The 14,540-nt window shown below is 41.3% G+C and overlaps 1 protein-coding gene across 1 annotated transcript in view; it reads right to left on the minus strand.

Annotated features, from left to right (window-relative positions):
* dnah10 (dynein axonemal heavy chain 10) overlaps positions 1-13,788 on the minus strand; it is a gene marked incomplete at both ends in the record, with an annotated part of 47,057 nt that extends 33,269 nt beyond the window's left edge. Inside the window, 15 exons of the mRNA XM_079815274.1 lie at positions 40-206; positions 399-572; positions 1,614-1,790; positions 1,912-2,082; positions 2,173-2,367; positions 2,476-2,674; positions 2,904-3,094; positions 3,474-3,704; positions 3,813-3,970; positions 12,147-12,339; positions 12,437-12,552; positions 12,643-12,748; positions 13,030-13,151; positions 13,254-13,379; positions 13,563-13,788. Of these exons, the coding sequence (XP_079671400.1) occupies positions 40-206; positions 399-572; positions 1,614-1,790; positions 1,912-2,082; positions 2,173-2,367; positions 2,476-2,674; positions 2,904-3,094; positions 3,474-3,704; positions 3,813-3,970; positions 12,147-12,339; positions 12,437-12,552; positions 12,643-12,748; positions 13,030-13,151; positions 13,254-13,379; positions 13,563-13,788 (2,552 nt within the window). The remainder of the gene's footprint in view (positions 1-39; positions 207-398; positions 573-1,613; positions 1,791-1,911; positions 2,083-2,172; positions 2,368-2,475; positions 2,675-2,903; positions 3,095-3,473; positions 3,705-3,812; positions 3,971-12,146; positions 12,340-12,436; positions 12,553-12,642; positions 12,749-13,029; positions 13,152-13,253; positions 13,380-13,562) is intronic.
* Positions 13,789-14,540: the final 752 nt, after the last annotated feature.

Here is a 14,540-nt window from a genome sequence, read left to right on the forward strand (position 1 = left end):
AGTGAAATTAATTGTAGGAATTCATTATAGGCAGACTACCTGAGAAACTTATTTTCCTGCAGAGCCACATTTTGTACCACATCTGGTAAAAAGATGCCCAGGCGATCCATATATTTTGTCTCAGATATGATCTCCTGCAGTTCAGGGGCAAAATTTACAGAGTAGCGCACATCCTTTTCCACACCCCTCTCTGAGCCCTGAGCAGTCTGCAATCACAGACATATTCAGACATAACATGTTATTTCAAATACATGATGGCTATAGAGTAGAGGGAAACAAAGGCCTTGAGATCATTAAGATTACTTATCCTAATACTTCCATGCTATTAGGACCATTATCAATTTTGACCATCTTTTCCTCAAAGCTAACAGACAGGTTTCCCTGTCACTGCAACGTACGTTATTTGGCTGTATGGAGTCTTCATAGACAGCCCCAGCACTGTCAACCATGATCAGCACACTTCTCTTCATAAGAAGGGGCACAGTCTGATTAGTCTCTGCTTTCCAATGCTTAAAGAGCTCCTCCTCATATTTCCTCATACACAAAGCCACCTCTAAGTATTTGGATTTCACCTGCAAACGAAAAAATAAATGGACAAAAGGACATAAAAGTCATTCATGTAAATGCAAATATGGGAGAGCATAAGAATACGCAAAGATGTTTTTCTCTTTTCCTGGATACCTAAGTTCAAGTTTGTGAATTCTGATTGATGTACCCAAATAGAATATAGGGATGTGCAAAACTACACATTTTCAAAATTGTGTTGCCTGAATGACTAGTAACCAATTAAACCCTGAATAATTACAATGGTTTTTGGCACCTGACCCTGATCAGATTGTTTTAGGGGGCCTAAATTTACTTAAAGACTACAGTAAGAAATGTTATTGCATTCAAAAACAGGTAAATTTGGCAAAACAGAATGGAAAAGAATGCAGCCTCAAACTATTTTATTTAACACACCATCTTAGAAATGACCAGTGGGACACTCAAAAAACAGTGTAAAGACATCCATCTGACTGTGTATGGCTGTATGGGTGGTTCAATAATGAATATAAAGATGCACCTTTTCCAAAACTGGCAAAAAATATGACAACATAATATAATTTAAAAATTTTACATTTTAAATGTATATGGATGCCAGTTGGAAACTAGTTCACCACAGATATCCGATAAGAGACATAGAGACCACCTTAATTCCACAGTTTAAATAAAGTTACTTTGAACACATCATTGCAAATGAGTACATTGGTATTTGAGTGTGTGGTTTGGTTAATACTATAAACGCACGCAACACCAAGTGTGAAGGAAGCATCATGTCTGATTGGTTTTTACCTGCTCCATGAGGAGCTATATTCTACAAACACTGAGACCAGCGCCACCTACTGGAAATAAGTGGAGCGGAGCCTCTTAACGCTGCAGTGTTGACAGCGTGCTCTAACATTGGCTGATAGCAGCACTCGCCAAAACAAATTCATGATAGGCCTTTATAACAGGTATATCCCCATTTTGTTATATTTATGTTGAATGCCTACAAGATTTGACACTCAGCTCATCATACTAGTAACAAAAACTTTTACTAAACTTTTTACTTTTGACAATGCAGGAAGACTTACTACTTTGCCCTCTTCACTGTCCATCAGCTCACATGACTTCATGAAACGTTTAATGGGGTAATGCATGCGGTCTTGCAGGAAACGCTCCCAAATAATGGCTCCTGACACACGAGGATGATTCTTATTCAGAGGTGGATTATCTTTGCGTTTCATAAATATGTCATTTAGAAGGTCCATCTACGCAACAACACCAAAGAAGACACTTAAGAACAGCAAGAAATGCAATCTCTGTATAACTATGAAAACATTTAAAAATCAAACATATCCTAGGGTTATTAGTAAGCAGGTCATGAGGCACCTCTTTGCAGTACTTAGTAAGAATATCACTAAACTTCTTCATCAACTGATTGTTTATGGCATCTCTGGAGCGGATGTGCTTGAATTTCAGCAGCAGGTCAAAGGCTGCAGATGAAGAACGCAGCGTCTTGAAGGAGTGATCAATGAAATTGATAGCTTCTTTTTCAATGGCCTTAATAAAAAGAGAGAATTTAATACAACAAAACAATCAAAAGAAGGAAACAAATGAAAAGTGACAATATAGTTGCTGCCAGATTTTTACCTGGACATCAGTTTTAAATTCTTGTATGACCAATTTCCAACTGCTCATTTTGCGGCTGTCAAAAGGGTCAAAGGGAATGTCCTCAATCGGTTTGACGAGGCAGTTTACACGGTGTAAAACATCATCTATTCGCTTTGGATCACCCGTCACAGCTTTTAACTCCGGTCCAAAGATAACATAGAACTCGTCCAGAGTCTATCAGGGAATATTCATTTGTGAAAAGGTTACTGTCTGTGAGGACAACTTTCTTCATGTAAAATACAAAGTTATGAAATTAAATATGCTTTATCTAATTTGGCTAACCTGCAAAATGTTATACAAGTCCTGACAGATTGAAGCCATATAATCTGTCTTTTCAAACAGCTTTTTGCGATTAAATTCCCAGCGGGAATTACGGTCTGATTTCTCAATCTGTGCACGGACCTCAAAATAACTGGCCTTCCACTGATCCAAGACTTGCTTTCCATCCTGAACTTTGGCTTTGGCCACCACGTTCTTGTCTCTGCATAATATCAATTAATGTGGTGATTACAATTATTATAAATTACCATTGTGTGTTTTAAGGTAATATTATGTAACTTCTAAATTGATTAAACATTTAATAATAGTATAATAGTACAAGCCTCATTTTTTTTCCACCCCAAACAAAAGTCACTTCAAATGCAACATTTTCATCTTTTTTGTTTCACTACTGGCTTGTGGTTTGACTTTTACAGATTTTGCTTACTCACTTAAACAGAACATGGACATTTACGACTCTCGCAACACGTTCAGACAGTTCCCAGGCAACACGTTCCATCAAAGATTCCAAACGCTCATCTGTGTTGTAATGCCTGGATAATATCCAGATTGTACACAGCCCGGTCATCAGTTGAGGAATAGTGTCCAAGACAACTTTGAAATCCAGTCCTGTGACAAGGTTCTGTAAATAATAAACCATTGATGAGAAACACTATATTTTATATTTACATATATATTTGAGCCTTGCCACTCTGCTGGTGAGGGGACCTCAGAATTATTTACTCTTTCGTTCCAAAGAGAAAAATTACAATAGGTTCAGAACGAAACAGGGATTACTAAATAATGAATTTTGCTATTGGGATGCTTTGTTGTACTTGTAGTACTTGAAGTTGTGTCATGAAAACTGAAACTACTGATTTCTAAAACTGAATTTTTGAGACACTTGCACTGATTTTTACTGTAAAGGTGCTTTGAAGCAACTGGTATTGTACAAAGCACTTTTTTAATAAACATGACCTATTCCTATGTGAGGCAGCAACATAGGAATGGTTACTTCTCACCCTGAATTGTCTCTCCATTGTGGAGAGGAATTGTACATTACTGGCAGACTCCTCATGGTATTTTCTAAGCTCAGCTGTTGTCTTTTCCAGCTCCTGCATTATGAATGAGTCGGCATGGGTCATCACATCCAGAATCTTCTTCACCACTGGCAGGTTCAGCTGCTCACTCAAACTACTCAAGACAGCAAAACGTTCACGCCAGAACTCAATCTCTGCCAAAGGACTGGGTCCCTTCAGTAGTGAAAAAAACAGTCAGTCAGTTAATCCTTTAAATGCTTAACAACAATTTAACACCAAGTAGAATTAAATCCAGATGAATTCATTTGAAATTTTACAAACCAGTGGTTTATTCCTTTTCTGCTCTTCGATGACAATTGTGATTTGTGTGTGCCAATTCATCACACACTGCTCAAGTTTCTCCACCATCCCTGGATTAGACAAGAGCGTCTCCACTTCACCCTCCAAATCCATATCTGGAATGTGCAATTTAAACTCACCTATAACACAGAGATCAAAAATTTGAAGCAATTTATTCAATATTGATAATAATAAATGTTCCCTTTCAGTCAGTTCACTACGAGTTACATCAGTGACTGACGGAATGGGGGTTTTGCTTAGAAGCCAATAGCCTTCGAGTTCTACAAAACGAACCAATGGCATGACAATGCCATGGGTCTGCGGAAATTGCATAGCGCAACTCCGCCCCCTTGTGGGTATTTAAGGAGCTTCGCATGCAATTTCGCATTATGTTTCTGCTTCGGAGCCTTTTCGGAGCCGGTTTCTGCATCACTTGCCTCATGAGCTTTTCTCTTCAAGTAAAGGCCCTTTTACACTGGACGCGTAATGAAAAAGCGAAGCGGAAAAACTTATATTTTGTGTGCGAATAGTTTGCTTCAAAACCATTCACATCAGCCACGATGCGAGTCTGTGAAATTTTAGAATTCCAACATTCCAAAACATTCGCGGCGACAGCTGAGAAAACACGAACACTTCATCATCCAGTGAAGACGAGCTTCTCATTTTATTTAAAAGACCGAAAAGAGGGTATTGGGTGCACCCAGTCTTAAAGAACAGAGAGTCTGAAGGGGAGTATGCTAATCTTGTACAGGAGCTAAAACTTTATCATGGCCGGTTCTGCACTTACTTTCAAATGTCCGTGGGACAATTTGAGGAGCTCCTCCAGAGACAGTAGCACCGCATCGGACGACACAAACACACACTTCAGGAACCAATCGATCCGGAGCCGCTGTGTTTCCAGCTATGTTTCCAGTCATAGTCACAATGTAAACATTTAAGTGCCACAGTCGTACTGAGGGAAACACGTTCACTTTCCAATAGTTGCGGACACAATTAGGTTAGAAAAAAATCAACAAGTTTGAACTCAAAAGGTTATGATATCGTTGTCTGTAGACTACATTGGGCAAACGCAGCTGCATCTGTACAGCTGTAACTACAACTAAAGCTGTAATCTCATGAGAAATGGGATACCTGGCAAAGGTTAATGTTGATTGAATAGCTAATGACATGAACTGGACATTTCGTGACCTTTGTTTCCTTGTATGTGATTGGTTTAAGCCTTTTCTGTCGCTAGTTTTTTCGCCATAGCATATTCGCGTTCGGTGTGGAAGCACTCATTACACAAACAGTTGATCAAAAAATAAAACCATCACGCAAATTTTTCACGCGTCAAAATCGCGTCCAGTGTGAAAGGACCTTAAGACGAGCAACTCTTCAGCGGTGTTGGTGTTACGGCTCATTCCAGCGAGTTACGCATTCCTACTGCTGATCTGTGCAATGTCTACAAAAGCCCCTGGTTACTGCTGACTTGTCAATTCGAGAGCAAGAGTGCGGTTCCACTGAAGTTATTTCAGAGGCTCCTGGGGCATATGGCATCCGCAGCATCGGTTACGCCGCTCAGATTGCTTCATATGAGACCGCTTCAGCACTGGCTTCACGATCGAGTCCCGAGATGGGCATGGCAACCAGGCACACTCCGGGTCCCAGTCACTTGGGCCTTCCATCAGACTTTCACCCTGTGGTCGAACCTCACCTTCTACGGGCCGGAGTGCCCTTAGACCGAGTTTCCAGGCATGTTGTTGTCTCAACAGATGCCTCCACCACGGGCTGGGGTGCCATGTGCAATGTACATACTGCCGCGGGCTCCTGGAAAGCATGTCAATTGCCTCGAGTGGCTGCCCATACGTCTAGCCCTGTACCACTTTTGAGCCCTGTTGAAGGTCAAACACGTACTGGTCTGTTCAGACAAGTAGCGTACATCAACCGACAAGGTGGTCTACGCTCCCACCGGATATCAGAAGCATCTGAGGTCGCTTTGGACCGTTCACATCCCGGGAGATCTGAATCGTGCAGCCGATGAGCTCTCACGGTTTCAGCCACTTCCAGGGGAATGGTAAGTCCATAGCCAGTCGGTTCAGTTGATTTGGGAACAGTTTGGGGACGCACAGATATATCTGTTTGCCTCCCATGACATTTCCCATTGCCGCTGGTTTTACTCCCTGACCGAGGGAACCCTCGGCACGGATGCACTAGCGCACAGCTGGCTGCAGGGCCTACGCAAGTATGCGTTTTCCCTAGTGGGCCTTCTTGCACAGGTCCTGTGCAAGATCAGATGAGGAGCAGGTCCTTTTGGTCGCCCCATATTGGCCCAGTCGGACCTGGTTCTCCGAACTCGCAATCCTCCCAACAGCCCTTCCCTTGTCAATCCCTCTGAGGAAGGACCTTCCTTTCTCAGAGACGGGGCACCCTCTGGCATCCGCGTCCCGACCTGTGGTACACGTGTGGGCCCTGGACAGGACGTGGAAGATTTAAGTACCCTACCGCCTGAGGTGGTGGCTACCATCACTTCCGCTAGGGCCACCAGGGTGCATGCCCTCTTGGTCAGCCCTCGTGTTAGGCTAGGTGCCCCCATGTGCATGGTTCCCCCGTTGGGCAACCCCCACATGGGGGGGATAAATCCTCCTCGCCCTCTACAGATGCCCTCTTGGGACCTCTGAGTGGTTCTATCTGCCCTGCAGAGAGCTTCCTTTGAGACTTGCAGTCCATAGAGCTTAAGTTCCTCTCTATGAAGAAAGCGCTCTTGATTGGTTTGGCCTCCATCAAGAGGGTTAGGGACCTGCAGGTATTTTCGGTTGACGAAGCGTGCCTGGAATTCGGGTCGGCTAACTCTCACGTGATCCTGAGACCCTGGCCTGGATACGTACCCAAGGTTCCCACTACTCCTTTCAGGGACCAGGTGGTGACCCTGCAAGCGCTGTCCCCAGAGGAGGCAGATCCAGCCTTGATTCTGCTCTGTCCACTAGCACCCTTCACGCTTACGTAGACAAGACGCAGTGTTCAGGACCTCAGACCAGCTCTTTGTCTGTTACAGAGGGCAGCAGGAAGGGAAGGCTCTCTCCAAGCAAAGGTTGTCCCACTGGATCGTGGACACTATTGTCTTGGCATAACAGGTTCAGGCACTGCCATGCCCCCTAGGGGTAAGGGCACACTCCACCAGGAGTGTGGCTTCCTCTTGGGCTTTAGCGCATGACGCCTCGCTGACAGACATCTGTAGAGCTGCAGGCTGGGCGATCCCCAACACTTTTGCAAGATTTTATAATCTCTGTGTAAAACCAGTGTCCTCTCGTGTACTCGCTCCAAATGGCCAGCAATGGACAGGCTCAGGTGTCATCGCTTGCTGCGCCATTCTACTCCACGGACTGGATGCGTGCGCTACATTCACTCAGGTGAGTTTCTCAGTAAGCCCTGAGTTCCTCCAGCACTGTTGACGCCGACACCAGAGAGCATGCCCTCTTGGTCAGCCCTCGTGTTAGGCTAGGTGCCCCCATGTGCATGGTTCACCCGTTGGGCAACCCCCACATGTGTATTCCATGGTAAGTCTCTTTGAGCATGTGTCTTTCCTTGGCAACCCTCTACAATGTGAATAAATAATTTGCATTTGCGAGTAAATCTTCACTCTGGGCGACTAAACGATATCTATCATTAGCCATTGGCTAAAAATTGCTTAGATTTTACTCGCCAGTGTATGTCTAAGAGGCTAAGAATAAGTTGAGCAAAGATATATTTTCACTCGCTGAACATTCAGAGAAGAAACAGTTTCGCTCTCCGTCAAGCAATCTGTCTAGTTCAGTTCAGCTCAATGGATGCGCGTACCTGTACCGTAAACTCTAGTGCAGTGGTTCTCAAACTTTTAAACCAAGTACCAACTCAGAAAATATTTGGCTCTCCAAGTACCACCATAATGAGCAACTTTAAACCAACTTACAGTAGTGTAGAGGACCTAACTATTCAGCTACAGCTCTGCACAGCTCAAAAACGAGGCAGTTTATTCCTAATAGGAATATTTTGTAAGGTGGAAAATAATCAAACATATTTGAAATAGAACAAAATCATCTGCTTTGCTGTTAGCAGCCATCGTCGTGATCAAGATATTTGAAATTGACTCAACCCCCTCCCCCTTAACGCCATCAGAGGGACCAGTTGGAGTTAGAAGGACAAAGGAATGGCTGGATGACCAAATGGTTAACACCTTTGATACAATGGGGGAAGATTTGTCTGATTGGTTACTTTCAAACGTCTTACGGTTTGGTCTGATTGGTCAGTTTTAAAAGTCATATTTGAGTTTGGTGACATCAGGGAAGAGGATAAAAGAGGATTTCAACTGTAGCTCGCTCTCTTTTGGATTCTCTGGCTTTCTCTAGAGAGAGATGCTCTTTAGCTCTCTCTTTCTCTCTCTCTCTCTCTCTCTCTTTCTCTCTCTCTATCTCACATGTAACATTCTAGGCAGAGGCCTACTGAGCATAATTAAGGGTTTATGTTTACATCTATTTGAAACTATTTTAAGTGTAACCATAATTAGAATTTGTGTTTCCTTTTAAAAGAGATTTCTGTCTATTATGTAATTGACATTTTACATTTACTTGATTGTTAATAAATTGTTACATTTTTGTAAGCTCCCGTTCCACTACATCCCAAAGATGCTCTATTGGGTTGAGATTGTGGGGGCCATTTTAGTACAGTGAACTCATTGTCATGTTCAAGAAACCAATTTGAAATGATTTGAGCTTTGTGACATGGTGCATTATCCTGCTGGAAGTAGCCATCAGAGGATGGGTACATGGTGGTCATAAAGGGATGGACATGGTCAGAAACAATGCTCAGGTAGGCCGTGGCATTTAAACGATGCCCAATTGGCACTAAGGGGCCTAAAGTGTGCCAAGAAAACATCCCCCACACCATTACACCACCACCACCAGCCTGCACAGTGGTAACAAGGCATGATGGATCCATGTTCTCATTCTGTTTACGCCAAATTCTGACTCTACCATCTGAATGTCTCAACAGAAATTGAGACTCATCAGACAAGGCAATATTTTTCCAGTCTTCAACTGTCCAATTTTGGTGAGCTCGTGCAAATTGTAGCCTCTTTTTCCTATTTGTAGTGGAGATGAGTGGCACCCGGTGGGGTCTTCTGCTGTTGTAGCCCATCCGCCTCAAGGTTGTGCGTGTTGTGGCTTCACAAATGCTTTGCTGCATACCTTGGTTGTAACGAGTGGTTATTTCAGTCAAAGTTGCTCTTCTATCAGCTTGAATCAGTCGGCCCATTCTCCTCTTACATCAACAAGGCATTTTCGCCCACAGGACTGCCGCATACTGGATGTTTTTCCCTTTTCACACCATTCTTTGTAAACCCTAGAAATGGTTGTGCGTGAAAATCCCCGTAACTGAGCAGATTGTGAAATACTCAGACCGGCCCGTCTGGCACCAACAACCATGCCACGCTCAAAATTGCTTAAATCACCTTTCTTTCCCATTCTGACATTCAGTTTGGAGTTCAGGAGATTGTCTTGACCAGGACCACACCCCTAAATGCATTGAAGCAACTGCCATGTGATTGGTTGATAAGATAATTGCATTAACCCTTTAAGACCTAAGGGTATTTTTACAATTAATTTTCCGCCTGGTGTTATTTACTAAAAAATCTTGTAAAACATCAACTCTGTTGTGCACAGACAATTGACACACCTCTTTTTTTTCAAGACAAGTTGCTCTGTCAGTATATTTGTGTTGCATTGATGTCACCTGAATGTAAAATAAGTTATGGAACCATAAAGACAAATGAAAACATAAAACGGAAATTGAATCACTCAAATATTTATTGAAAACACACACAAATAAATAAAAGCTAAGCATATTTCCTCTGGAAAACAGTTTGTTCAAGTCTTTGGAGTCCTGGAACTCAGGAATAAACATGATAACTTATACAGAACCAAAACTATTTACATTTTTCCAAAAAAAGTCCAGGCGCTTTTGGCCTCTTTGGATTTTGGATATTTAATGGTGCCAAGCCTCAAAACAGTTCCTATCAGGAACTTCTCCTCAAACTTTTTCCTCAAACTTTCTCCACAAAACTACTAAAAACTGCAGCGCGTCTCTCTCTCTCTATCCTCAACACTAGCCGTGCGTCTCTCTCTCTTCACAATAAAAGAGCTGTGGTTCATGCGTAATGACGCACACCAACGTGGATGACGGATCAGCCTGTCATTGGTCAAACCCTCATCCAAAATGGCAGCTAGCATCGCGCTAGCGGCAAAAATGACGGAAAATTTATAAATTATGGACATCAAGTGGATATATCTTGGATGTAAGCGTTTTGATTTATTGCTGAACAACTCCAAAAAGATGCACATGTTCCAGGCTGGATAGAAAACCTTCTGTAAAGGCTACAAAGACACCAAAGACACCCCCGTGATGGCTAGCTCGTTAGCTTTCTGCTGGAAAAAACGGTAAGAAAATCGATAAAAGTTTCATGAAATAATATAGATATTTATCAGAGGTGCCGTGTGACGTCGTGGGCGATGCCGTCGGGCTCTGAGGGTTAATGAAAAATTGAACAGGTGTTCCTAATAATCCTTTAGGTGAGTGTACATGCTATGTGTGTATAAGGGCTGTATGTGTGTGTACTGTGTATAATTATTATTTATATATATATAAATACACACACATGAATGTATATATTTATAAAATGTATATTATATATAAATATTAATATTTTATATATAAATATAAAAAAACATTTCTTAAATATATACATGTGTGTGTATTTATATACACATAATAATTATACACAGTACACACACATATATTATTGTTACGAAACAGAGACTCAAAACCAGGAATAGAGTTAATATAAAAGAGTTTATTAACAGCAGAAGGGAATGGAGATGAGAAGGTAAGTATTTCAGATGTGATGAATGGTAGATGAATGGAGAATGGGAATACTGACAGTCTCTGTGGTTGTAGATGGATGAGGAGGTCGTGGATGGCGGTGAGGACAGAACCGAGTGCACACACCTCGATGAAGGGAAGGAAGCCCGGGAATGGAGAAGGAGACGATGAACAGACACGAAGGACCAGGGAGATAAAGTAGACATGATGGAACAGGAGATACAATGGAGGAAGGTAATCTTCGTTGGAATCAGGTAGGTGATATCAGGTAGGTGAGTCCTTACTCATGAACGAGACTAGACAATGTGACTGTTTGAGGTGTGTTCTTAAATAGGTCAGTGCTGATGGGGAGATGAGGTGCAGGTGCGGGTGATTAGAACTAAGGTGACATAGAACGCTGTGATTGGGTGATGGTGGAGCCTGGCTTTTATTTTGGATGCGGTTAATCGCGATTAATCGATTTGACAGCGCTAATATAAATAAAACAGTATATCAGTTTGGCGAGTAAACTACAAAATGTACTAGCCAATGGTGATTATATTGCCAAGGTGTGCATAGAGGGTTGCTTGGCAAGACACCTTGCCACCCCTGGGGTTGAAACAGTCCACCCTGTGGGCTGGATGCCTCAGTGTTTTCATAAGCATCCCGTACTCGGGTCATATGTGTATTCTTAAGTCCTCCCTGCGGGCAGGCATTGCTTGGCATATTTTCCATGTGGGATATGCTTCCCAGTGTACCTTGGTATTGGCGTTTGAGTCCAGCCCCTTGTCCGTGCTAGTCTCACGCCAATGAGCTCAGGTCAGCGCAGGACGCTGGAAGACAGCCGTTGTGGCGAGATTAGATTGGGACTCCCATTCCATCAGTCACTGAAGTAACTCGTAGTGAACTGACTGACAGGAAACGTCTCGGTTACGTATTTAACCCTCGTTCCCTGAAGGAAGGGAACGGAGAAGTTACGTTCCCATGCCACAACCACTGTACCGCTGGTACGGCCTGGGCGCTAAGCCTCGGCTCCTGAGCAGGTAACACAATGTGAGATTGCATGCACAACTCCTTATATACCCACGAGGTGGGGCGGAGTTGCGCTATGCAAATTCCGCAGACCGATGGCCCGAATTGGCTTGTTTTGTAGAACTCGAAGGCGATTGGATTCTAAGCGAAAACTCATTCCGTCAGTCACATATGTAACCGAGGCGTTTCTTGAGCACCAAATCAGCATATTAGAATGATTTCTGAAGGATCATGTGACACTGAAGACTGGAATAATGGCTGCTGAAAATTCAGCTTGACCATCACAGGAATAAATTACATTTTAAATTATAATATAATTTTAAATTGTAATCATATTTCACAATTATACAGTTGTTGTTTTTTAAGCTTCTGTGAGCATAAGAGACTTCTTTAAGAAACATTGAAAAACTAGCATACCTTCAAGCTGCTGTAAGGTTTGGTCTATAACCTGCAAGAATTTATATGTGCTGTGGAGAAGATCATCTCGGACCTCGAAAGCTCCATAGGATTTCTCTTGAGAGCTCTCTTGAGAGTCTTGCGAGCCAGCAACACCATGATAGCCACCATCAGTGAGCTTCAGCTGGTTCACAGAGAGAAGAGGAATATACACCTGTAAGGAAAGAGTTCAATGTAGATTTATATATATAGTTGCATGGTATAATTAAAGTTAATACATTTTTATGGGAGTGAGAGGTTCAGTCACGCACATGGCTGAGAAGCTCTCTAAGCATCTTCAAGGGGTCGTCTTTCATCATGCTAAACTCAATAAGTTTGGGCATCAAATGATTAGCCTCCTTTATGTCCGCCGGTTCAGTGATGGTTTCTGGATAGGATAAACCGCCAGACATATCAGTTAAATGTGCAAATAAATTAGCAAATTTTGGGAGGCACATTTTGAAAGCACTCCACCTACCTTTAGTGTTCCTCAGGAAGTAGAGGGCATTGTATTTTTCAAAACTCACTGGGATATTGTTCACGTCTACATGAAGCTCTACATGATACACAATCTGAACCTCAATCTTGGGATGGGGAAAGAAATGTCAAAGCATTATATATATATATATATATATATATATATATATATATATATATATATATATATATATATATATATATCCTATAATAAGATCTCATACATATCTTGATTATTAATAAATATATTCAATACACTTAAATAAAAAGTAAAAATAAAAAGTAAACATCTCTTTCCTGTCCTAAGTATATATATATATATATATATATATATATATATATATATATATATATATATATATATATGCCTATCAATATTGAAAATTACATTGGGAGGTGGTTTATCCACATGTGTTGCCTCCGACAGGCCCTCAACTGAAAGATCCGGACTCTGAGAGTCTTCTGGGTTTGAGGACTCCTGGCTTTTTCTGTTGTTATCTTTTCCTCTCTCTTCAGTCATGTCTGAGCATTGGAGCAAAAGACAAGAACAACTTGAAACTTTGATGAATTTCTTTCTGATCATATCAATTAGAATTGAGGAAGCAGACTCACTGTTAGAAAGGGGTTTCTCTCTGTCTGAGAGGAGTGTCCCATCAGACGAAACAGATGGACTTCTCTCGGAGTCATTTTCCGTACTTTCTACCGGATCTTGGCGTGTATGGACAGGGAAATTATTTACTATTACACACGTAATTGACCTTTCTTTAAGACTTTTTATCAGCTTAGTGAACAAAATTATATCTGGCTTCATATTTCAAGCCTTACAATCGCTTGGAGAAAATCTGTATTAACTGTTAAACTGTTAACGTTACTGTAAATTAAAAGTAAACAGATTGTTAGTGTGTTGAAATATAAACGTACCAACAGGAATTTCCACTTCAACCTCTTCTTCTCGTATACGCTTGATGAAAAAAAGAGCTGATGCCGCCTCTTCCTCTGTGACTATGTTTAAAAAGCTTATGATTTTCTGCTCTTCCTCTCCATCACCGCGACTGAGTAACTCCTCAAAACAGCCTGAATCAGGCAAACAAAACAGCTCACACACAACGTTTTTAATCCACTCCACTCGAGTGTCATCGTGAACCATTCTTGTTGTTGTCTGGGTGAGAATAACTATATAATAAAGTTTGTAATTTGCATGAGAAAACTATTTAGACCATCATTGTCGCAACCGAAAACGCACTTTGGTTTTAGTTGACGTTGCTATAACAACGAGCGTCACGCGTGCACTGCTACTGCTGGTGGTGTTGTTGCCAGATCACCAGCACGTTACAAAAAAAAATAGACCCTTTTCACAGACTGTGATGACGCGTTTTAACGGTTTTGAACGGATAATCAATATCGTAAATCCGGCATTTTTTTAAACGTATATACATTTATAACACTAATAATTTGTGTTTTATTACTTTTGCATCAAATTACAAAAAAAAAAAAAAAAACAAGTTTCGGCTGCTGTGAAGGTGTTTCGTCTGAGAGTGATGATTAAAATGAACATCTTTCTCTCTTTTAACTGCCGTTATCAATCTCACTCTATTTTTTCCCTCTTTTTGAAAGTTGTGAAATCCCTTTTATGGCGTTTTTATTTTGCTATTTGAGCAAATAGGCACAATATATATATATATATATATATATATATATATATATATATATATATATATATATATATATATGAATGTATTCTCTCATTCACCGCTACGATGACTTCCTCTGAGAAACCCGGAAATGTGAAAGGGTCTATTAAGTAGATTTCGCGTTGGTTAGAAACAGAGAAAATAATTAAACGTTCAACTTCAGTGTAAAATATATTTATTTTGTGAACGTTTTTATGTTCTTCATAAT

Source organism: Gobio gobio (assembly GCF_949357685.1).
Source record: "Gobio gobio genome assembly, chromosome: 4".
In the NCBI taxonomy this organism is placed as follows: Eukaryota; Metazoa; Chordata; class Actinopteri; order Cypriniformes; family Gobionidae; genus Gobio; species Gobio gobio.